We start from the raw sequence: 26,852 nt of genomic DNA on the forward strand, positions 1-26,852 counted from the left end.
GTAAGCAAAATAAAATCGTACCTTGCGTGCTGTCGAACGTGTTAGCAACATAAAATCGTACCTTGCGTGCTGTCGAACGTGTTAGCAACATAAAATCGTACCTTGCGTGCAGTCGAACGTGTTAGCAACATAAAATCGTACCTTGCGTACCGTCAAACGTGTAAGCAAAATAAAATCGTACCTTGCAAGCTGCAGAACGTGTTAGCAACATAAAATCGTACCTTGCGTGCTGTCGAACGTGTTAGCAACATAAAATCGTACCTTGCAAGCTGCAGAACGTGTAAGCAACATAATATCGTACCTTGCGTGCAGTCGAACGTGTTAGCAACATAAAATCGTACCTTGCGTGCTGTCGAACGTGTTAGCAACATAAAATCGTACCTTGCGTACCGTCAAACGTGTTAGCAAAATAAAATTGTACCTTGCGTGCTGTCGAACGTGTTAGCAACATAAAATCGTACCTTGCGTGCTGTCGAACGTGTTAGCAACATAAAATCGTACCTTGCGTGCTGTCGAACGTGTTAGCAAAATAAAATCGTACCTTGCGTGCTGTCGAACGTGTTAGCAACATAAAATCGTACCTTGCGTACCGTCAAACGTGTTAGAAAAAAAAAGTCGTACCTTGCGTGCCATCAAACGTGCACGCAAAATAAAATCGTACCTTGCGTGCTGTCGAACGTGTTAGCAACACAAAATCGTACCTTGCGTGCTGTCGAACGTGGTAGCAACATAAAATCGTACCTTGCAAGCTGCAGAACGTGTAAGCAACATAAAATCGTACCTTGCGTGCTGTCGAACGTGTTAGCAACATAAAATCGTACCTTGCAAGCTGCAGAACGTGTTAGCAACATAAAATCGTACCTTACGTGCTGTCGAACGTGTTAGCAACATAAAATCGTACCTTGCGTACCGTCAAACGTGTAAGAAAAAAAAAGTCGTACCTTGCGTGCCATCAAACGTGCACGCAAAATAAAATCGTACCTTGCGTGCTGTCGAACGTGTTAGCAACACAAAATCGTACCTTGCGTGCTGTCGAACGTGGTAGCAACATAAAATCGTACCTTGCAAGCTGCAGAACGTGTAAGCAACATAAAATCGTACCTTGCGTGCTGTCGAACGTGTTAGCAACACAAAATCGTACCTTGCGTGCTGTCGAACGTGGTAGCAACATAAAATCGTACCTTGCAAGCTGCAGAACGTGTAAGCAACATAAAATCGTACCTTGCGTGCTGTCGAACGTGTTAGCAACATAAAATCGTACCTTGCAAGCTGCAGAACGTGTAAGCAACATAAAATCGTACCTTGCGTGCTGTCGAACGTGTTAGCAACATAAAATCGTACCTTGCGTACCGTCAAACGTGTTAGCAAAATAAAATCGTACCTTGCGTGCTGTCGAACGTGTTAGCAACATAAAATCGTACCTTGCGTACCGTCAAACGTGTTAGCAAAATAAAATCGTACCTTGCGTGCTGTCGAACGTGTTAGCAACATAAAATCGTACCTTGCAAGCCGAAGAACGTGTTAGCAACATAAAATCGTACCTTGCATGCTGTCGAACGTGTTAGCAACATAAAATCGTACCTTGCGTGCTGTCGAACGTGTTAGTAACATAAAATCGTACCTTGCGTGCTGTCGAACGTGTTAGCAACATAAAATCGTACCTTGCGTGCTGTCGAACGTGTGAGCAACATTAAATCGTACCTTGCGTGCTGTCGAACGTGTTAGCAACATAAAATCGTACCTTGCGTGCTGTCGAACGTGTGAGCAACATAAAATCGTACCTTGCGTGCTGTCGAACGTGTTAGCAACATAAAATCGTACCTTGCGTGCTGTCGAACGTGTTAGCAACATAAAATCGTACCTTGCGTACCGTCAAACGTGTAAGCAAAATAAAATCGTACCTTGCGTGCCATCGAACGTGCACGCAAAATAAAATCGTACCTTGCGTGCTGTCGAACGTGTTAGCAACACAAAATCGTACCTTGCGTGCTGTCGAACGTGGTAGCAACATAAAATCGTACCTTGCAAGCTGCAGAACGTGTAAGCAACATAAAATCGTACCTTGCGTGCTCTCGAACGTGTTAGCAACATAAAATCGTACCTTGCGTACCGTCAAACGTGTTAGCAACATAAAATCGTACCTTGCGTACCGTCAAACGTGTTAGCAAAATAAAATCGTACCTTGCGTGCTGTCGAACGTGTTAGCAACACAAAATCGTACCTTGCGTGCTGTCGAACGTGGTAGCAACATAAAATCGTACCTTGCAAGCTGCAGAACGTGTAAGCAACATAAAATCGTACCTTGCGTGCTGTCGAACGTGTTAGCAACATAAAATCGTACCTTGCAAGCTGCAGAACGTGTTAGCAACATAAAATCGTACCTTACGTGCTGTCGAACGTGTTAGCAACATAAAATCGTACCTTGCGTACCGTCAAACGTGTTAAAAAAAAAAGTCGTACCTTGCGTGCCATCAAACGTGCACGCAAAATAAAATCGAACCTTGCGTGCTGTCGAACGTGTTAGCAACACAAAATCGTACCTTGCGTGCTGTCGAACGTGTTAGCAACACAAAATCGTACCTTGCGTGCTGTCGAACGTGGTAGCAACATAAAATCGTACCTTGCAAGCTGCAGAACGTGTAAGCAACATAAAATCGTACCTTGCGTGCTGTCGAACGTGTAAGCAACATAAAATCGTACCTTGCAAGCTGCAGAACGTGTAAGCAACATAAAATCGTACCTTGCGTGCTGTCGAACGTGTTAGCAACATAAAATCGTACCTTGCGTACCGTCAAACGTGTAAGCAAAATAAAATCGTACCTTGCGTGCTGTCGAACGTGTGAGCAACATAAAATCGTACCTTGCGTACCGTCAAACGTGTTAGCAAAATAAAATCGTACCTTGCGTGCTGTCGAACGTGTTAGCAACATAAAATCGTACCTTGCAAGCCGAAGAACGTGTTAGCGACATAAAATCGTACCTTGCATGCTGTCGAACGTGTTAGCAACATAAAATCGTACCTTGCGTGCTGTCGAACGTGTTAGCAACATAAAATCGTACCTTGCGTGCTGTCGAACGTGTTAGCAACATAAAATCGTACCTTGCGTGCTGTCGAACGTGTGAGCAACATTAAATCGTACCTTGCGTGCTGTCGAACGTGTTAGCAACATAAAATCGTACCTTGCGTGCTGTCGAACGTGTGAGCAACATAAAATCGTACCTTGCGTGCTGTCGAACGTGTTAGCAACATAAAATCGTACCTTGCGTGCTGTCGAACGTGTTAGCAACATAAAATCGTACCTTGCGTACCGTCAAACGTGTAAGCAAAATAAAATCGTACCTTGCGTGCCATCGAACGTGCACGCAAAATAAAATCGTACCTTGCGTGCTGTCGAACGTGTTAGCAACACAAAATCGTACCTTGCGTGCTGTCGAACGTGGTAGCAACATAAAATCGTACCTTGCAAGCTGCAGAACGTGTAAGCAACATAAAATCGTACCTTGCGTGCTCTCGAACGTGTTAGCAACATAAAATCGTACCTTGCGTACCGTCAAACGTGTTAGCAAAATAAAATCGTACCTTGCGTGCTGTCGAACGTGTTAGCAACACAAAATCGTACCTTGCGTGCTGTCGAACGTGGTAGCAACATAAAATCGTACCTTGCAAGCTGCAGAACGTGTAAGCAACATAAAATCGTACCCTGCGTGCTGTCGAACGTGTTAGCAACATAAAATCGTACCTTGCATGCTGTCGAACGTGTGAGCAACATAAAATCGTACCTTGCGTGCAGTCGAACGTGTTAGCAACATAAAATCGTACCTTGCGTACCGTCAAACGTGTAAGCAAAATAAAATCGTACCTTGCGTGCAGTCGAACGTGTTAGCAACATAAAATCGTACCTTGCATGCTGTCGAACGTGTGAGCAAAATAAAATCGTACCTTGCGTGCAGTCGAACGTGTTTGCAACATAAAATCGTACCTTGCATGCTGTCGAACGTGTGAGCAACATAAAATCGTACCTTGCGTGCAGTCGAACGTGTTAGCAACATAAAATCGTACCTTGCGTACCGTCAAACGTGTAAGCAAAATAAAATCGTACCTTGCGTGCCATCGAACGTGCACGCAAAATAATATCGTACCTTGCGTGCTGTCGAACGTGTTAGCAACATAAAATCCTACCTTGCGTGCTGTCGAACGTGTTAGCAACATAAAATCGTACCTTGCGTGCTGTCGAACGTGTTAGCAACATAAAATCGTACCTTGCGTACCGTCAAACGTGTAAGCAAAATAAAATCGTACCTTGCGTGCCACCGAACGTGCACGCAAAATAAAATCGTACCTTGCGTGCTGTCGAACGTGTAAGCAACATAATATCGTACCTTGCGTGCAGTCGAACGTGTTAGCAACATAAAATCGTACCTTGCGGGCTGTCGAACGTGTTAGCAACATAAAATCGTACGTTGCATACCGTCAAACGTGTTAGCAAAATAAAATCGTACCTTGCGTGCAGTCGAACGTGTTAGCAAAATAAAATCGTACCTTGCGTGCAGTCGAACGTGTTAGCAACATAAAATCGTACCTTGCATGCTTTCGAACGTGTTAGCAACATAAAATCGTACCTTGCGTGCAGTCGAACGTGTTAGCAACATAAAATCGTACCTTGCGTGCTGTCGAACGTGTTAGCAACATAAAATCATACCTTGCATGCAGTCGAACGTGTTCGCAACATAAAATCGTACCTTGCGTGCAGTCGAACGTGTTAGCAACATAAAATCGTACCTTGCGTGCAGTCGAACGTGTTAGCAACATAAAATCGTACCTTGCGTGCAGTCGAACGTGTTAGCAACATAAAATCGTACCTTGCGTGCAGTCGAACGTGTTAGCAACATAAAATCGTACCTTGCGTGCAGTCGAACGTGTTAGCAACATAAAATCGTACCTTGCGTGCAGTCGAACGTGTTAGCAACATAAAATCGTACCTTGCGTGCAGTCGAACGTGTTAGCAACATAAAATCGTACCTTGCGTGCAGTCGAACGTGTTAGCAACATAAAATCGTACCTTGCGTGCAGTCGAACGTGTTAGCAACATAAAATCGTACCTTGCGTGCAGTCGAACGTGTTAGCAACATAAAATCGTACCTTGCGTGCAGTCGAACGTGTTAGCAACATAAAATCGTACCTTGCGTGCAGTCGAACGTGTTAGCAACATAAAATCGTACCTTGCGTTCCGTCAAACGTGTAAGCAAAATAAAATCGTACCTTGCGTGCCATCGAACGTGCACGCAAAATAAAATCGTATCTTGCGTGCTGTCGAACGTGTTAGCAACACAAAATCGTACCTTGCGTGCTGTCGAACGTGGTAGCAACATAAAATCGTACCTTGCAAGCTGCAGAACGTGTAAGCAACATAAAATCGTACCTTGCGTGCTGTCGAACGTGTTAGCAACATAAAATCGTACCTTGCGTACCGTCAAACGTGTTAGCAAAATAAAATCGTACCTTGCGTGCCATCGAACGTGCACGCAAAATAAAATCGTACCTTGCGTGCTGTCGAACGTGTTAGCAACACAAAATCGTACCTTGCGTGCTGTCGAACGTGGTAGCAACATAAAATCGTACCTTGCGTGCAGTCGAACGTGTTAGCAAAATAATATCGTACCTTGCGTGCTGTCGAACGTGTTAGCAACATAAAATCGTACCTTGCGTGCAGTCGAACGTGTTAGCAACATAAAATCGTACCTTGCTTGCAGTCGAACGTGTTAGCAACATAAAATCGTACCTTGCGTGCTGTCGAACGTGTTAGCAACATAAAATCGTACCTTGCGTGCTGTCGAACGTGTAAGCAACATAAAATCGTACCTTGCGTGCCACCGAACGTGCACGCAAAATAAAATCGTACCTTGCGTGCTGTCGAACGTGTTAGCAACATAAAATCGTACCTTGCAAGCTGCAGAACGTGTAGGCAACATAAAATCGTACCTTGCGTGCTGTCGAACGTGTTAGCAACATAAAATCGTAACTTGCGTGCTGTCGAACGTGTTAGCAACATAAAATCGTACCTTGCGGGCTGTCGAACGTGTTAGCAACATAAAATCGTACGTTGCGTACCGTCAAACGTGTTAGCAAAATAAAATCGTACCTTGCGTGCCACCGAACGTGCACGCAAAATAAAATCGTACCTTGCGTGCTGTCGAACGTGTAAGCAACATAAAATCGTACCTTGCGTGCCACCGAAAGTGCACGCAAAATAAAATCGTACCTTGCGTGCTGTCGAACGTGTTAGCAACATAAAATCGTACCTTGCAAGCTGCAGAACGTGTAGGCAACATAAAATCGTACCTTGCGTGCTGTCGAACGTGTTAGCAACATAAAATCGTAACTTGCGTGCTGTCGAACGTGTTAGCAACATAAAATCGTACCTTGCAAGCTGCAGAACGTGTAAGCAACATAATATCGTATCTTGCGTGCAGTCGAACGTGTTAGCAACATAAAATCGTACCTTGCGGGCTGTCGAACGTGTTAGCAACATAAAATCGTACGTTGCATACCGTCAAACGTGTTAGCAAAATAAAATCGTACCTTGCGTTCAGTCGAACGTGTTAGCAAAATAAAATCGTACCTTGCGTGCAGTCGAACGTGTTAGCAACATAAAATCGTACCTTGCATGCTTTCGAACGTGTTAGCAACATAAAATCGTACCTTGCGTGCAGTCGAACGTGTTAGCAACATAAAATCGTACCTTGCGTGCAGTCGAACGTGTTAGCAACATAAAATCGTACCTTGCGTGCAGTCGAACGTGTTAGCAACATAAAATCGTACCTTGCGTGCAGTCGAACGTGTTAGCAACATAAAATCGTACCTTGCGTGCTGTCGAACGTACCAGCAACGCGTACGCATGCGCAGCGTGCAGCTCGTCCCAACCGTAACGTATAATTCAGCATATACCCCCATAACCACGCGAGTAGTCGCAGTTTACACATTTTGGTCACCACCTTTTACACTCCCATATAGCTCCATAGAGCCTCACCTCGGGTGTGCCAGCAGGTGTAAGTACGCATGGGCAGCGTGGAGCCTGTCGTGCGGGAGGCGCAGCGCTGCGAGACAGTGTCTCAGCGCTGCGAGACAGTGTCTCAGCGCTGCGAGACAGTGTCTCAGCGCTGCGAGACAGTGTCTCAGCGCTGCGAGACAGTGTCTCAGTGCTGCGAGTCTCTCCCCAGCACCACCCGCGAGCCCGGCGCCATACCACCGCAGCGGATATCATCTCGCCGATGCCGTTCATTATGTTCTGTAACACGAGTGAGTTGGTTGTGTTGGATAACATAATAAGATTTTACGCGTAATAATTGTTTAATACGGTTTACATAGAGTGTTCATTAAAATTTCATGTTAAATTTAAATGAGGTAAAATCAATAGTATGTTTTGGCTACAAACTTAATTATTATATAAGTATTATAAATTAAGTTGGTATATTATGCATGTGTGTGATTATTATTGACCGCCTCCTTGGTACAGTGGTTGACGCGTGACCGTAAAACCGAGGGGTCCTGGGTTCGATTCCCGGTGGAGACGAAGAAAAAAAAAATGTCTCGGTCTGGCAGGACACAGAAGGCTGATCACCTACTTGTCCCTAGAATCGATCAGTGAAACAGATGTATGCATAATGCATCTGCCCCTTACCCCACTTGGGGACATGGGACTTCACTTACACTTTATGTGTGTGATTAAATTTTGCTGTATGTATGTATGTGTGTGTATTATCTCACAGCAAGCCGTTCGGCGCCAATCTCGCCGAATCATGGAAAGCCAGCAGACTGGCAGCTAGTCGCGCGACACCGCCCGCTTCACCTTCACCGCCCTCTTGGCTCTCTGTAATGTTTTTTTTGAAGATAACTAAATTTTCCTTTTTTTCAAGCATCTATAAATTAAATAAATTTGCGGAAATCCTTTCGTTGTCCTCAGTGCACAGACTAAGTCAATTGAAACTTAAGCGCGTTGAGAGTAAAGTTTCAAAGTCACGTCATGACAATATCGTCACGATATGGAATAAGGCTCGGCAAACAATTCTTTTTTTTTATTTTAGAAACAAACAGTCATAATATACATAAAGAAATACACAATCAAAATACATGAACAGACCTATAATTTCATTTTGCACGCCTCATAAGCGAAGCGTTGAGGTGGGTACTACTGTCACTTCGCGCAAAACATCTGATTTTTCAAACTTAAAATGTCTTTATGTATCATATTTTTTAACTAGTTGTAGTGATTACAATACATACAAACATAGTAACAAACATACACACCTACACATACACACACATTCATCCGCACAAACTTTCGCATTTATAATATTATATTAAAAAAAAAATTAGTAGGATTTGAGTTACCATAGTTTCAGCAAGCAAAGCTCTTCAAGCTGATGCATGTCGCTGACTATCTCTTTGATGGTAACTTCACCATCGCCAAGACTCGAACCGAAGATTTCAGCTTCAGGCTAAGCTGCTTTTAATTCCTACACATTTGATAAAATGGAATTATTTTTAGCATTTAAATTTTTATTTTTGAAGTGAAAACTTCTTTAGCGGCGTTGAGCACTTTTTCTGTAATGGGTATAAAATCTTAAACTCGCGTCAGGACACGTGACCTGATCGAAAAAGCGTAAGACGGATGGAGAGTAGACAGCTATCCCCTCTCTACTACGCGCATTTTCACTTCTGCCGGCACTCCCGGAGTGCAACCCGTCTTTTTTTTTTAATGTATAATAAGTTCAACAGTAGAGTTGCAAATAGCATGTATGTATGTGCATGACTGAGTATATTTTAAAATTGCAAATTACAGTTCTAGATGTTTATCATGAATCATTTTATCAGTGTCTTTTAGGAGTATATAATTGAGGTGATCGAAAGTGATTGGGGCTAGTTGTTTCACTTGTTTTGCCACAAAAGCAGGAATTACTCGGCTTTGTGGACTTGAACAGACTTGATTGATGACATTTCGCACTAATCACTACATATTATAAAACAAAGTCGCTTTTTCTGTCCCTATGTCCCTTTGTATGTTTAAATCTTTAAAACTACGCAACGGATTTTGATGCGGTTTTTTTAAGTAGATAGAGTGATTGAAGAGGAAGGTTTTAGTATTTTAGGTTTTAGACAAAGCGGGCGAAGCCGCGGGCGGTGAGCTAGTGATATAATAAAACTATGATATTCGCACACAATAATGTTATAACATTATTTGTTAGCTACTGCATAGCGCGAGATGCACATATGCGGCTTTTGTATGCGTGGTGAGTGAAGTGAGCTTAGTAGGCGCAGGCGCAAGCCGTGTATGCGCTGCCTTAGCATGTGTAGCCATAGACCCCAATGCTGCTGCAGTAGCTCTTTCTCACTAACCTGTGTTTTGTGTTCTTGTTTTTGTATGTATATGTTGATGTAAACAACTGTTTGCTGACCTTAATTAAATAAATAAATAAATAAACCTGCTATGTAGGCGGCGCATCATCCTGCACATTGTTGATAATTTGGTAGCGCCTGCAGGAACCGCACTATATCATCATCAGCCACCCACAGTGAAGCTCTAGCTGGATGCGCAGGGGCAAGTCTCGTATGCGCTGCTCTAGCATGTGTAGCCAACGACCCCGCAGCAGCAGCAGTGCTCTTGCAGCAGCCCCCCCCCCCGCAGAGCTGCGCTCCACATTTAACCCGCGTGGCTCCGCTCCTGTTGGTCTAAGCGTGATGATAAATAGTCTATAGCCTTCCTCGATGAATGGGCTATCTAAGACCAAAAGAATTTTTCAAATCGGACCAGTAGTTCCTCAGATTAGCGCGTTCAAACAAACAAACTCTTACAGCCGTACAAATAAACGAGTTATAACATTTTGTGCAAAGAATAAACTAAGAATAAGGAAAAATCATACAAATAAACACGAAATAAATGTAACCTAGTATAACTTCGTAATAAGTATTCATACTAATGCTATTCCGTCCTTATTACGGCTACCACCCTAGTATAAGTCTGACATAACCGAGTTGTAACATATCTTTTAGTACATTGTGCTGTGTTTTACAAGTTTTAGAAGCAATTTTCAATCTAAATTTGAGATAATAGCAATGAGAGTAATACGAGAAGCAGAAAAAGTTGAGCAAATTAATAATTTCATTACGTAAAATTTTGTATGAAATGTCAAAATATACGAAATTATGAAAAACCCTTTTGATATTTATAATTATTTATTTATTTACAACATGCGCCAAACCATACATACATAAAACTTATTTCTAAACTTATCACAATAATATACACTTTCGTTGAAAATATAAATCTTCTAAGCCTGCCGCCTGGAGTTGTATGTTTTGAGTACCAGTTATTTGGCAACTCTCTATCTCAAGGTGGGTTTATCTTCTGTTCTCCAGATATTGGATAGCGTTATCTATCATTTGCTTGCATATTTAATGATATATTTAAATTATTTCCAATAAATATTTAAAAAATAAATAAACAGAACATCGTATGATGAAACTTCACAACAAATTCGACGAAGTCAAACGAGCGTCAGCGAATGACAGCACCAAGGCTTAACCATAGACAATTTCAATGTTTTTCATAATTTTGTGAATGAATTGCGACGTTGCCGCTTCGCGCCTATTGCATAGCGTGAACATAGTTACATCGATGTTATTCCAAATTTATTTGTAAGAAATTATGACATCCTTATTCTTTATTTATTCTTATCATATCTATGCATTGCATAAGGTTTGAATAAGCAAGTTTTTATTTGTACGGCTGTTAAGCTTTATAATATTAGTATAGATTTTAGTATTTACTTGAATTGCCTTGTTACTATAAAATGTTATGTTCTCACTACATATAATATCTACTGACTTATGTATCTACTGTAAACTGCTTCACAAGTGTATGTTTTATAAGTAAACTTGAGTTGACAATAAACTGGTATGTAATTCTACATTATGTTGTGTTATTGAGGCACTATCGGGTACAATTTCAGATTCAAGAGGCTCAGATAGGCTATGTTTTGAAATTTGTTTGGAAGGATACCATTCTTTAATCTTTATGTTTTAGGTCAGTTTTTCTTGAAATTGTTGATTTTATGCTCCATGTAGACATCACACAGTTATGTGTCTTCTTCAACCTAAAAAAAATGTTAGAAACTAGCTTAGTGAAATGATTGAAAAACAGAATTTTGAAAAAGCAGTCCCACATGACAGGTATTGCATATGTACCTAACTAATAAATATACTTTATATTAAGATGGTCAGATCTGAACTTCCTACAATAAAAATAATAAAAGAGTTCAATACTAACCTCAAAGTGATCTTCACAACAATATTAAAAATTATGGGATGATCGCGCCTCTTTACATAGCTTTACCACTTTTTTCTTACAAACCATTGAGATACTATTATATTATTACTACTTTACCATGCTTACTACGAAACAATTTACAAAGAAAAATACTTGCAGTTAGGCACAACCCAATACTTGTAAATATGTAGGTTTTTGTATTTTTCTATTGAAGAATGATGTCCCATAACGATTTATTAACAATTATAAGAAACGAATAACGATATTGAATCAAAGAAATTTCTAAAACTTGTTCAACTATTTTCTTGATTTGATTTGTTTGTTGTCATGAACTGTGACGTTACACGAAGCGCGCCAAATGGCCGCATCGTTTGAATTTGTAGGAATTTGTCAATTTGGGTTTTTTAAAACATTTTTTATATACTTCTAATTACTTATTGGCTGCGAAATTTTTCTCCCTTATATAAAATGTGGTAAACTATTGGATAAAAAATAAAAAGAATCATGCATATTCCCTATTAAAGGACGAATATCAATTACCTCGTATTCTGGCTTTAAAAAAATTAAAACGAAATGTCCAATGTCCATGACTTTTCTGTAGTGTTACCAGATTTCAATCTTTTCCCATTTATGTGTTATACCGAGTACCGCAAGGAGTATATTTATCATATTCTGTAATTATTGAAAAAATATTCAATACGATAAGGAAATGATAAGGAATATATTAATCTATTAGGTTGTAATTTATTTTATCTCTCTTTATACTAATCAAGTTTCCAAAATGATTATTTCGGTTCATTAACTCAATTTTTAATAAATTACTTGAATCACTATCTTTAATTATTTTATTTATAATCAAACTAAGAAATAAATCGTATATCATTGACATACTGGATGTAAGGATTTATAGGGAAATTTTATTTATTAACTGGCAACTCAGTGTGTTTCGCACGAATGCAAGATGGCTGCCAATTTATGTGAACGCAAGGACGAGTAGAAAACACTTACGCGTTCGTTCGATAAAATATAGTTTTTTGTGATATTATTTTTCCAATCGTTATTTTAACATAGTGTATGTGTTTTTGTGTTATTAGTTATTAGTTATCCATGTTTATAAAGTCATATGTGCAATATTGCTATAGAAGGCATTTAAAATGTTCAGTGTTGAATTGTGATGGTTATTTATGCAGTGATAGTTCTCCTTTGGGCGTAATGATGCATGTTATTGGATGATATTGGTGATTTTACGTGAGTACATGTACTATTTTTATACTCATATGTCATATAAGGACAGGTAAAAGTGATTTTTTCAGTCGAAGAGTGTAACCTATTTGATTATATTGGTCGTTTTTATAGCGTGGCCAAAGTAGGCGCTGAGTCGTCGCCGGTTGTAACAATGCAGCTGTTCTCTTTACACGGTGCAGCCTTTTTTATACAAATCACTCGTAACATATTTCCAGCGTTCAATGACTGTTACGTCTGTAATTTATGTTATTGTTGAAAACAACATCTAAAATCTTGTATTTTGTGGTGAAAATGATGTTCATACAATTGTTAAATGTGGGATGATAGTCCATTTCACGAGAAAAATCTATAAAACTTACCCAAATATAAGGATATACAATGTTTAAAACATATGGTTAATGACTTGTATATCGTTGTAAATGCAAGCACTGTGTTATCGTAATTATGATAAACCTACATCATTTAAATGCACAATATCTTCCATACAGAAATCTCGGGTTGTTTTTAATACAAATAAAAACAGAAACATTTTAAATCTATGTTAATCTTAATATGGTACCTTAGTGTATTTTTAATTTTCAAAAAAATGTTCATGCAACACAATTTTCGTAAAACTTGACTAACATATTTATTATTTATATTTAATAAATAAACTATATATCTGACACTTAGTTATCCCAATTCATTCAATATAAATGCTATTTTTAAAACATCTCAATTTAGTTAGTCCACTTTTATTTTATGCATCTATAAAGAACAATATTTTTTATATTAACACCAGAATTCACACTTATTCTTAGTTTTACAACAATCTTTCCAAATGATAACATTATCTTGATCAATTTGTCATCTTCCAAAATAGCAGTTGCTCAAATACTTTGTAAAATTAATGTAGGTATATTACAGTACATAAATATGTGCATAATCTACATAAAATTCACACAGTTATTCAAAAGTTGAAGTGAATTGTATGAGTAAAATTTAATTTAATAAATAATAATGCCCAACTTAAATATATGTACATGTAACAAGCTATTATGGTACGGGAGCCAGGTGCAAATTTGGTTAATTATTTCCTCTCAAGAGATAATTCGTCAGACGCATCAGAGTATAATATTATAAAGCCTCGTGAACGTCAGCTGGCGCTCGGTTGGGGGGGTGAGCGGTTGTAGCCTCCCACGCATGTAGGAAAAAACATACACTAATTCATTCATTTCCTCTCAGCTAAAAAATTGTCAAATTGTAGCTTACCCAATATCTCAACGAAAAAAAATAATCAGCTGGTTACAACATGGTGTTTTATACGTCAGCTGGTGTCTCGAACATGAAAGAAAAAAATTATTTTCCGTGATTTCCTCTCAAACAAAAATTTACCTGATGATAGCTTATATGTAACTGTGGATAAATATATAGGTCAGCTGGCTGTATCTTGGTGGAAAAACCGTCAGCTGATACCCGTATCAGCTGACGGTTGGGGGGAAGAGCGGTTGTAGCCTCGGGAGGCTACAACCGAGCTCCAGCTGACGTTCACGAGGCTTCATAATACTATACTTTGATGCATTTTACTAATTACCGCTTGAGAGGAACTTGGTCATAAAATCTGTTCCTGGCTCCCGTACCATTATGTATACAATAAACAAGTTATAATAAGCTAGTTTTTATAAATGATCCTTACAATATTTTAAACGCAAAAGAATAAGTAAGAATGTGTGAATGTAGGTTTGTTACACTTTCACACCTAAAACAACTGAATAAATGTTGATGATAGTTAGCAATGTTGTAGGTAGCTTATGTACCAGTATAATACATAAGTTATAGAGAATTTGATATTTGAAAGCTTTTGACACATAATAAACAGTCCATAAAGAAACATGGCCAGGTTGAAAGCTCTGTAGGTATATGAATGTACACTGTACGCTGTGACCTCATTTATTTGATAAAATTTTAAAGAGAAATTTATGTTATTTTTATGTACTCCACAACAGGCAATGGTAGATTATTTAAATTGATTTATAGGGCCATAAACATGCACTCCTGGCATGAATAAAGGCTTTGTGCTCTACTTTCTACAATGTGCTTGAATATAATATGGTAACATTACTTGGAATACATGAAAACTATACATAAAACACATTCTACTGAGTCCAATATTTTTTAAACATGCACTTGATGTATTTTCACAGATTCTAAGAGAACTTTGGCTACTTATAACAATAATATTCAGAAATAATAACCACTATTAATATTGTGTAGTTTTACCTATTCCTTTCTACAATAACTTGAAATTATGCATTAAGTATAACATATACTTGAAATATTGACCTAGCTTTCTTCCATATTAAAAGTGTATGGATTTAACATAAAATATGATACTAAAATATACCTTCAATTAAACCATCTTTGTAAAACATCCATACTTCCATACTAATATTATAAATGCGAAAGTAACTCCGTCTGTCTGTCTGTTACTCAATCACGCCTAAACTACTGAACCAATTTTCATGAAATTTGGTATGGAGATATTTTGATACCCGAGAAAGGACATAGGCTACTTTTTATCCCGGGAAAATGATGTAATCCCGGAAATCCCACGGGAACGGGAACTATGCGGGTTTTTCTTTGACTGCGCGGGCGAAGCCGCGGGCGGAAACCTAGTAATGAAATAAAATCAACTATGTAATAATCATTAATTATTAATATGCTCTTGAAGTGATATTCAAAATATTGTATTGCTTTATTTTGGAAATTTGATATGTCTGTGGTCTGTATGCTAATTTTATATTAGTTTTTCTATGGATAATGCTAATTGCAATGTTTTTATTTTTTACTAGAAGTTCACTGTTAACTTCATATCACCCATTCCTTTTTTTTTGACAAACAAACCTAACCAAAATTGGCTCAGCCATTCCTGAGTTTTTGTGAGACTAACAAACATTTTTTATATATTTAATTTCATATAAATATTTGATACCTGGTATCTGAAATTTAGTTTTTTTTAATCTTATCCTTATTCTGTTACATTATCAGTTTTAATAAATGGTTTAAAAAAAGTCTATTCATTTATTTTTACACTCATCTCTAAAGCAAAAATAAAACAGGCTTAAATTTTTTAAATTTAAATTTATCGCTTTCTTATCAATACAGCAGTTTTTAAATATATTGTTGCATTATCAATTTAACCACAATTAAGTCTACACTAATATTATCATTAAGTAATTGCATTAAATAAAATGTATTGTATTACTTATTTGCATATTATTCTCCTTTTCTTGTTTCTATTTGCTTGTTAAACAAGTGAACTTTAAAGTTTAAACATTATCCTATAAAAAAGGAAATAAGTATGCCTGTACATTAAATAATTTAGCTTTTGATAGAGTAAAATCCTTGAAGGTAACAAAATCGTAATCAAAGTTAAGTAGTAAAAGTAATAAGTAGTATATCAAAATAACAGTTAGTCTGTGGTACATGTTTACCTAAGTTTTCTCCATAAGAACCATCCTCGTACTTCAAGGAATGTATTAAAAACAATAATTTTACGAAATCAGTTCAGCCGTTCTCAGGTTATGTGCTTACAAACACATTTTGCAATTCATTTTTATTTTATAGATAATGTTCTGTCATTTAAAACTATATGTTCGTTCACAATTTATATACATGTTTTCGTTTTTGCTAACTGAAATGTGTATTGTTTCACAATTTTCTCACATTTCAATACATTATGTGAAATACCGTGAACAATAACCGTTAAAATGATATTTTAACAATGAATTTAATTAATTTATTGTTATGGTGCGATATGTGACTAATGCTCTTTCAATTGCTTTTTACTGCCTTCTTTTTATGAGAGGATATTTCAAATAGTTATTGTATAAAGCCGGCTACTCACATACCTGCCGCAGGGGCAATATTGGAACAATTTGGTTGCATGATGGTTGGAGCAATTTCAGATGTTCTTATCATCACAATAATTAAGGGTGCAATTCCAATATTGCCCCTGCTGCAGGTAGGTGAGTAGCCGGTTTAAGTTGCCTCATTGGTACAATGGTTAATGCACACCGCATTGGGCTATGTTTGATTCCCGAACGCAAGTAATGCCCCACGTAAAAAGTGCCACAAGTAATACACCAAAAACATAGACAGCAACTAAATCTTTTAGTGAACCAAAAATCTTGCTTATCATCCTGATGATGACAAAAAATTAATTAGCACAAATAAAGAACAAACTTGGCTTGTCATGTAAATTAATTTTTAGGAATTCCCCAAATGCTATAAAATTTGTCAATTATAGAACTATGTTGTATAAAAATATATGCAATTAAATTTGTGCGTAGCCCATTGCTATTAATATCAACTGACACTGACTGGCTGTCTGTCTGCAGCAGTAGATATAAATAACTTTATTTACATAGGAATGTGTTTTTAAATGTAAAACCTGGGAATCGAAAAAACCAAAAAATTAAAAATTAATAATAAATTATTAATGCTCCCAAAATAGATGGAATTGGGCAGTGCAAACTAATTTATTCTGGTCTTTTAACGTCAATGAAGAATCTTTCCATTTAATTATTATTCGAAAAAGTATTATAATATTATTAACTATATTCTAAGTTATGTAAAGGTAAAGTTAGGCGATATAAAGTGAAAATTATTACGTTACTTATTGGAATATGAACAAAGTGAACAATAAACGTGATTTTTTGCTAACACTAGGTGAGCATCCATTGCCTTCCGTGCTGAATTTCGTATTAGTAGCTCGAGTAGTTTCGCGATTTTATGTTTAGTCAGCCGGTGAAAATCCTCCATATCTATCTTATCCAATTAAATGTTAGTTTAGCGTGTAAACGCTTCAATAAATGCGATTTGAGCCCAGTTACGGTAAAAATATGGGCATAATAAAGGTATGTTTATTTGTTCGTGATAAATAATAATACGTTAACTTATACACCCCATAAAAGGAACAATTTTTCAACCTTAATATTAAACAATAATTAATGGTATCATAATATGTCAAAGAATATTTACACAACATATTTATTTGAGCACACGACACTGTTTATTTACCGAATATCGATTATTGAAACACGATAAATTCAATACAACATATTGGCGGTTCAGTGTAACCAAAAATTGGATGGAGTGTACACGAAACCTGATACACGTAAGCAGATATGTGGGCTTTTTAATTGATATCATTGCTGTGTTATTTAATATTATTTTATATTCAATAATTCTGATCCTATTTTATAAATATTATTCGTATAATGATTGTACGTAGCTATCTTTTCATATATTATGGTTCAATAGTTTACGTACTGGATATATTTTTGCAACAAACTCTACCTACTCTGTTTGAACTATATGTATTTTGTATAATAATCCAATTTCGTTGAACGGCTCGAGCGTGAAAACATTATAACATAACACACAAGCTCATGTTATTTTCGCATTTGTAATATTATTATGGAAGTAGGTACATACACATTGTGAAGACCCACAGTTCGCGACCTATCACCCGAGATTATAAACTGTCAAATAACTGTGAATAACAACAAATCATTTGCTATATGAAGCAGTATTATCTGATAGTTTATATGTAAAGTTATAAATATACCTTTCATAATATATAGGTACTTACTGTTCAAACATGCATTGCCTTTCATGTCTCAAAGAAACAAGTATTTTTTAACATATCGATATTCAATCCAGTTTTCGCATGTACCATGGTACTCTGAATGATAATAGCAATGTTTTTCTTCACTTCGTGCTTCAGTTTTTATATAAAACGAATATAACTGTTTCGAATGTTTTTGTATCGCTGATAGTCTGCACGTAGGCGATGTACGTGATGCAGCGATGGTTTCAATAGTGAGTAATGCGATGAGAATGCACACAACTTTCGCCTTTCGCGGCATGCAATTTGGATTATAGTGGCATACTAAGTTTGACACGATTTCGCTCGTTGTATCATTGCGAAGAATGCACTCGAGATGCGTTTAAATGACCCTTAATTAATTATCGATAGCTGTGTTGGTTTTGTTGTCATATTATGCCTTATTTACTTACAGAATAAAGAAACATATTTTAAATCAAATAGTTATCTTATTAGGTCATATAAAATTGACGAAGATATATTTTCCTAAATCCGCTCTATTGGGCATTTATCTTCATTACCTACATCGTAGGTATTACGATTTGCCAAGGTTTACGAGCAAGGATTTTAAGATCCCTGAAAATGTATGGATCGAAAAATATTTAGCTACGCCTTGGCTATAAGACCGACCCATCCATTTCAGTAAGATCGATGTGCGATAGAATCGGACGAAACTATCTTATCTTACTTTCGCATTTTCTGCGGAGCGACCGAAAATCTTTTTTCTTTTAAAACTTTGCGAGTAAAACTCTTACTAGTTTGTGGTTCCCTCAAGACAAAGGGGTTTTTTGACCGAAGTTTGAACTCGTTAACATTTGTTTCTAACCTTCGTATAATACAATAATGTTAAGATGTATTGTAAATTAATTTTCCATTAAAGCCCGAACAATCTCTCCTTAAACAGTTTGCGATAAAGCCGTCCTCAAAGTCTATTTTGATATTGTCGGCGTATGTGCTCAAGATACGTAAGGATGACGGCAAAACTAACAGAGCGATGGAGGCAAGGTTGCTGATGCAGTGTTTGCTGTGCTCTCGCTCGCCCTAAGTCAGCAAATATTGGCGATGCAAATAGTATTATGTGCTTAGTCAGACTTAGCGATCGAGCGATGTCGGGTTTGATTTTGAATTTCAATGTAAAGGATTGGGAGCGATAGCGGTTTGAATAAAAAATATGTTAAGTTACGCTGCAGATTTTGCGTGACACATTTTTATCAACATTCAATAACTGTATTTCCAAAAAAAAATAATAATAACTTCACTATTATTTTTAGTCAGAATAACTTCCAAGCCAAAGTAACATCATGAGAAAAATAACCTGTTCAAGCAATGAATCGAAATTATAGTCCTTTCCACCTAAGATGATTTCTGTGACACGTGTAGAGATGTCCTTTACTGAAAACGTATCAATTGTTTCCGATAATCGATAATATTTTTTATGGAAATGAAATCGATTTGAATAAAGTGCCCAAAATTAGTTTTTTCGGCATTTTGTCAACAATTAACTAAGGAAACTTAACAAACAACAGCAACAAAAAGTCAACAATAACAATAACAGAATACCACGTAAAGTATCTACATATATAAAAATGCAACTTGTATCACACAAGGCTGACGCACTCGTACAGACGATTGACTCGATTGACAAACGATCACAAGATGGGCGCCGATTATATGATTTTCCTCAGAGCAATAAACCTATAGAGTACTTGTATCGAGCGTATACAATTTACATATATTTGTTTCTCTCTATCTAAAGAAAACGTCGTATGAAAGAATGAGATAGCTATAGACTACAAGCTACGTTTCAACATAGTCATGGCACCATTTTTACTATAGGTACGTATTTAGATAGATAGAAGGTGATAGTGATGGGATGTGCTTCAATCGATAAAATCGTGAATGCATTTTGCATTTACGGTTTCGTGAAATAATAAATAATAATAAAAAACAAAATTAATCATTAATTTCAGTTGAATACATTATTTGTTTAATCCTACGAATATAATAAATGCGAAATTATGCGAGAATGGATAACTTTCTCTTTCACTGCTGAACCGATTACAATGAAATTTTGTATATACACAGGTTTTATACCGGAAATCCCACTGAACGGGAACTGTGCGGGATTTTCTTTAAAAACGCGGGCGAAAAGCTAGTATATTTTAAAATAAATTTTAAAACTTGAAATGTAACTAATTTAAAATAAAGATGGAAATGATGATAAAGTTAAAGGAGTGAGGAGAAAGGCACAGTCAGCATGAATTTTAACAAGTTCATAAAAGGACAGTCTTAAAGAAAACATTTTCCTTACATCCTACTAATAAAGCGAAAGTTTGTGAGGATGGATGTTTGTTACTCTTTCACGCGAATACTACTAAACCGATTACAATGAAATTTGGAAAAATTACTTTTGATCCCGTAAATCCCACAGGAATGGGAACTATGCGGGTTTTTCTTTGAAAACGCATGTATATTAAGTATGTATTTCAATAGTAGTTTCTCATTTATGAGAACTGTCATTTAATCAACCGTTTAATTTTCACATAGTTACACATTTAAAGTAAATGTGTAAAAAATTTTCCAAATAAAAATTCACTCACACACAAATGTATTTATTATCTAAAGGAACAAAAAAAAACGTAAGCGTAAGATTGCACAATTCTTCTAGAGTATCCATCTTGATAACACGCAGGCTCGAAATGCAGTGAACACAATCTAGCAAATTTCGACGGCGTCCAATCTAAACGTCTCATGTTTTATACCCATTTTTTATTTAGCTCTGGAAATCTAAAACAAAATGAATTTATTAATAATCTAAAAGAGAAACAACAAACTAAACAGATAAGTCAAATAAAACAACCACGTGGTATTTTTTATTTTCCTGCTGTAGACAATTTACATCTATTATTTGCAACAACAACTACATATAAATCTGATATAAGAAACAAAATAAATAAATCAACGTTAATATGAAATAGATTTTTTGTCATAAATCGATAATATACGCTAGATGTGTTACAACACTACGGTGGTAAACAAAATGCCAAACGTGATAATATTGTGACATTTTTTAAAAATTATTTAATTCTTTTGTATTCCACAACCCCATAAAGTGGGTAAATGTTACAGTTACAACATAAACTTATAAAAAAGCGCTTGATAAAACCTTCAAATAGGGTTAGAACATAAATATTTATCAATTTGCTGAAAATCACTTACCGATGGAAAGATATTTTTTCATTGTTTTCATCCAAAACTCCCATTCGACTAGTAATAGCCGGTAGCTAAACATACAATAGTCATTTTAGCACACTGACAAATAAAAAGAAACACTATACACTTTATATTTTCTAAATATTTCGTTAAAAACACTTGACGCACTGAGCCCACCAGCTGGTTGGAAAACAAACTGACTGCCGGCGCGCTACGTTTGAAGACAGTGCAGATACTCTATCGCTATCTCAATCTGACTTATGCTGTTATTGACTAAGAGTAAGTAGATTAGAAAATATGTATTTTGTTCTGTCTCAATATAAGAACTCTATAGGTTTATTCCTCTGAGTGATTTTCCAACTCTATGATTTTTCAACGATCCATTTCATGTACACGAATTGCGTAAGTATTATATTTTTGTGTTATTTTATTTTATTTTTCTATATATTAAACTAAACAATACTGTTTTTGTTTCATAAGCTTAAGATGTTTCATTTTTATATTTTTGGTAATAATGCCGCCATCAAATAAAAATATTATGCACTAAAATTATTTTGGCTTTTTAAACATAAAATACGTAATTCGGAACACGATGAAGTGTCACAGGAATCATCATAGGTGAAAAGGACTATAATTTCGATTCATTGCTTGAACAGGTTATTTTTCTCATGATGTTACTTTGGCTTGGAAGTTAAATGGCAGTCGATCGCATGACGTTTCTATACTGTACATTAAGTAGACAATTTTAAGAACGAAAGAAACCTTTTTCGGTGACGTGCACATAAGTACATAACATAAAGTATAAAAGCTTTAAGCCATTGTTGGCCACCAATCTACCATCTACCCTCAATTCTCGAAGCACTACTTGTGGTACGCTTAGTGAAAATAACATAAGTGCTCGCAGATAGTCTAGACTAGATTTAGAACTAAACACTTGTTATACACTAAGAGCACTTGCCGTAGATATAGTTATACAATGTTAACAATTAGTTTGAAGGAGTTTTCAAAGATAGCATCGGTGTCTTATCTGGGCGTTCAATTATTAAATTAGGTTAGAGGTATACGATATAACGAGTATGTACATAATTATAATGTATTGGTATTTCTGTAGGATGTTGTGCTAGGTTGTGTGATGAATACTTTAATAGTCGCAGTCGTAAACAATCTCTTTAAGATAATTGACTTGTTTAGAGCAATTCTTTATTATGAGACTCGCTGACCCGGTAAACTGTTTTGACTTACTCTTATCATTCAGAGGTATGAAAAACAGATGTTGGCCGTTTCTATATGCACCGAGCCATTTCAGAGGACATACACCGTGAGATGATAATTTTATATATTAGATAGGAACAAGTTTATCGCCAATTTATTGAGTATTCGTATTAGCCTGCTTTTAAAATATTTTTATTCTTTTATTTTAAGCTATAGCTTATAAACGTTTTTGCGAAATGTACTGCTTATTTCGTCCGATAAAAAATGCACATTTATAGATAGACACAATGCAGTCACAATGTAAAATGTATGTAACCGTAACGTTTCAAATTTCCTTTATCATTTGAAATGGAAAAGAAATGTGGGTAGATAAGATATAATATCGTGACGAACACAATCGGTCAGACGCTCGTATAATTTGAGCGCACCTGTCGATACATTTTTACACCTGGACAAATGTATCGACACCTTGTTATGTGAGTACATACATACACACGAAATAATGAAGCTTTTGTGTGTAGATAGAGCGATTATTGAATATTAATAACTGTGTTGTGGTTTTTAATCAGATTAGCTGGAATGTGAATAACTTTTTGTGTCGTTTATTTTAATGTAAAATTAAAATATAAGGAGTTGAATTATCGTATGGAAATATCGTATGGACAACATAGAAAATCTATTAAGACTATTAATATCACTTATTAAAGAACATCAAAGCCCAAAGGGTAATGTATCAGAAAAAATGGATTGGTTTTATAGACTTACGCGGCATTTGATTTTTATTTAGCTCTGCAATATATTGAATATTTTATACATATTTTCATAAGTTATATCTTTCATCTTAATTAAATAATAAAATAAAAATCGCAAATCTTTAATAAATTTAAAGCTTTACGGTGCATCCTAATTCCTACATGTATCTATGTAATGAAAAGAAAAAACATTGTACCTTTCTCTAGAACCGCAAAAAGATGATATTTTTGCGATTTCCCTTTCATACGTGTTTACAAAGCTAACCACTATACGAAAGCGGTTTTAAAAAATATATTCAGAAAAAGGTAACAGTATTTTAAAAATATAAACATGATACACACACAGCTGCACCTACATTAGTGTGTGCGTTGTGAATATCAGTTTATATGTAACGTGTATGTATGTGTATTATGTATATACACACACACGTGCGCATATATTTCGCGCACGGCCTGCGGTTGCGGTTAATATTACGAGTGGAGCGATTCATCAAACGCAGACACTGACGGATTAACGGCCGGAGATCCGCTCCGTGGCCACTGCACTAGCGATTTACCAGCTGATGTAGCTTTACGCGAATTTGGCACGTAAACGTAAAGGGCTAAGGGTTATATCTGTATAACTAGGGTTAACGAGGTGGTCGTTGATTAAAAATTTATTTATCGGTAGCGTTCGGTGGAAGCAAAACTACGCTGTAGTACAGATTGTTTGAATGTTTGGAAAGTGTAATTTTGCAGTATTAATAGAAATGCTTATTGTTATTGGCTGTGAACGTTTTTTGAGATCATGCAATTTATTATAATATGGCATTATGAGTTATAACGCTGTAAAAAACCTCGCTATTGTGAAATGGGTGCGAAGTATAACGGTCTGGTTGAATAATAAATCGATTTTATGATATAAATTATTTATGAAATTGCAATACATACCGAAATATAATCGCCGTTTCCATGGCCCCAATAAATTCGCATAAATCCATTTATACCTCCATTCATAAATATAAACGTGCAGGGTATCGTTTCTATGTATGAATTGATATATAATATGTTTACCTAAATATAGATGAACTAGATTTCCGCCTGCGGCTTCGCCCGCGTTTTCAAAGAAATACCCGCATAGGTCCAGTTTCTGTGGGATTTCCGGGATAAAAAGTAACCTATATCTTATTCTGGGTCTTCAGCTATCCTATATACCAAATTTCATTGTAATCGGTTCAGCAGTATTTGCGTGAAGAGTAACAAACATCCATCCTCACAAACTTTCGAATTTATAATATTTGTATGTACATAGTAGGATAGATTAAGTTCTAAAATGCTTGTCTATTATAAAGGCGAAAGTTTGTATGTATGGATGTTTGTTACTCTTTCACGCAAATACTACTGAACCGATTACAATGAAATTAAGCACACATATAGAGGGTAACTTGGATTAACACATAGGATAGGTTTTATCCCGGAAATCCCACGGGAACGGGTTTTTCTTTGAAAACGCGGGCGAAGCCGCGGGCGGAAAGCTAGTACATAATAATTCATCACTTTACCTTAGAGAAAAAGTGATTATGTTACATGTGTGTGAGTGTTTAAAAATAGACGTGATTAAGTTTATTTATAGAACTCATTCTTACGAAAATTTAATTTTGGACTGGTTTCTTAATATGATTTTATCATAGAGATAAATTATTCTCGGAAAATATTTTATATTAAGGGCTGATTTTTCAATCCTTGGTTAAAACTTATTCGTCGAATAATGTATAAAACTACCATTTTAAAAACGTATTCTAATTGCCCACATTTGACAGTTTACGTGACATTTTAATATTATCGTGTAATACAATACTTTATTGGACGGATAAGTTTTATCCAAGCATTGAACAATCGGCCCTTAGTCAATATTAATACGTGCGTAGGTACACTTGTGAGCGACGATAAATTAATATTCCTCGAAATTTACAGAACACCATTTAGGTTAAAAATAAACAGAATATTATAGTGGAAATTAGATAACTGATAAAAGTGCTTATACCTAGAAAAATACAATATTCTAGTCATTAAAAGTATTTTTACAATTAGTCAGATTCGAACAAAGACCCTCAGCTGCACAGTGCACTACACTAACTATACTTTGAGACGACTTTTTAGAATTGTTTAATAAATAAAATGTATAAAATAACCTAAATATGTACATTTAGTATCCAATGTCAAATATTTATTTAAGTAGTTATTTTAAATGTAAATAGCCAGTAAATGCATATACCCAGTGGGTACATGAATAGACAAAATATAGGTTAGTTTAAATATAGGTGACCTGAGGTCTAGCGGCCGGCTCGGACGCGGCAGACTGCTAATTTTTAATTAATTGACGTAAGGATATGTACGCCTATTTAACTACCGTTACGTTTATTATGAATGAATTTTAATTAAATATTCGGCTTTGAAAAAGTATATATTTAAATATTAATTACAGTTTCCTTTTTAATTTAGTATTTATCGTGTGTATTTCGTTGCTTTTTAGTATTTTAACTAATTATGCAACCGAGTCACATACATTTAATTTAACGATCTAGTTTTTATGTATCTAAAGAAATAGCGTACCTACTAAATATGACCTGTCGCTTTATTTAATGTATTCTTTTAACTAGAAAATTTTAAATTACATTATAAGCTCGTTATTTTTACATATTTCGATAAACGCTGAGTTGGCTGATGTCTGATAGATTACGAATAGATTAGTTGTAACGATAGGGTGTGTTTGTAATACACATTTAATAACATAATGTCTGGTTTCTATTTCGTAAAACCGTCTACAGGTAATCAATGAATATCTTTCTTTGTATTACTTGTACACAAAAAAATTGATTATACGTGGTACGTGGGGTAGTACGGGTCCGCGTTAAAATGTAGAAGCCCTTCTGGCTAACATTGAGAGACACCACACAAAAAAAAAAAAAAAAAAAAAAGGGGTAGTACGCACATAAAAACCAGAGATTTAGTAATACCAAAAGTTTTTGCGAAACAATATTGACTCTAGTGTGTCCTTATTAGAAGTTTTCGAATGTACACCTAACATTGAAACGTTTACAAACCGTTCCCGGAACTTAACTAAGTGCAATGTTGTGTCTATCGCTGGGCACATGGCACCACGGTACACACTGTTCGATTCCCCGGCGAGCCGTGTTTACTAAACATTTGCATGTAGGTAGGTAAGCTCGCACCGTTTCCATGATTGCATTCAGTTTGTACTTGTGACGTCATTGTTTATAACTTTATGATGAGGGGCGGTAGGTGCATTATTGGGTTAGATGTTTTTTTTGTTAAGGCAATTAACTGTGAAGAAAACATGTACATAAGAAGGTACATTACAAGGCATTGTTTAGGTAATTCATTTTAATGTAGGTAAGCCCTCATTGAAATATTATGTAGGTACCTAGTTATATCAATTTTAATTAAGAAGATGAA

General features: G+C 35.9%; 2 protein-coding genes and 1 long non-coding RNA gene across 8 annotated transcripts in view; 1 reads left to right on the forward strand and 2 right to left on the reverse strand.

Annotated features, from left to right (window-relative positions):
* The window catches only part of LOC149477139 (uncharacterized), an 87,421-nt gene extending 77,745 nt beyond the window's left edge, over positions 1 to 9,676 (reverse strand). Inside the window, exons 1-4 of one of the 6 annotated variants that reach the window (XM_089710638.1) lie at positions 9,570 to 9,676; positions 8,390 to 8,514; positions 7,766 to 7,868; positions 7,029 to 7,286 (exon numbers count right to left, since the gene is read on the reverse strand). In XM_089710638.1, coding sequence (XP_089566764.1) covers positions 7,029 to 7,280 — 252 coding nt within the window. In that variant the 5' untranslated portion in view covers positions 7,281 to 7,286; positions 7,766 to 7,868; positions 8,390 to 8,514; positions 9,570 to 9,676. Of the gene's footprint in view, positions 1 to 7,028; positions 7,287 to 7,708; positions 7,869 to 8,389 lie in introns of all 6 variants that reach the window. The other 5 variants (XM_089710637.1, XM_089710640.1, XM_089710641.1 and 2 more) reach the window with 5 other exon arrangements.
* A 2,601-nt stretch (positions 9,677 to 12,277) lies between these two features.
* The window catches only part of px (MAP7 domain-containing protein plexus), a 116,972-nt gene continuing 102,397 nt past the window's right edge, over positions 12,278 to 26,852 (forward strand). Inside the window, exon 1 of the mRNA XM_089711034.1 lies at positions 12,278 to 12,572. Coding sequence (XP_089567160.1) covers positions 12,544 to 12,572 — 29 coding nt within the window. The 5' untranslated portion in view covers positions 12,278 to 12,543. The remainder of the gene's footprint in view (positions 12,573 to 26,852) is intronic.
* On the reverse strand, positions 20,816 to 21,788 carry LOC149477141 (uncharacterized). The gene is made up of 2 exons (XR_016317620.1): positions 21,439 to 21,788; positions 20,816 to 21,006 (listed from the first exon to the last, which is right to left on the reverse strand). It is a non-coding gene; the product is annotated as an uncharacterized LOC149477141 (long non-coding RNA).

The sequence above is a fragment of the Colias philodice genome, chromosome 25 (assembly GCF_061535455.1).
Source record: "Colias philodice isolate Cphi_HAF_F1 chromosome 25, ilColPhil1 Martin Lab GWU primary, whole genome shotgun sequence".
NCBI classification, from domain to species: Eukaryota; Metazoa; Arthropoda; class Insecta; order Lepidoptera; family Pieridae; genus Colias; species Colias philodice.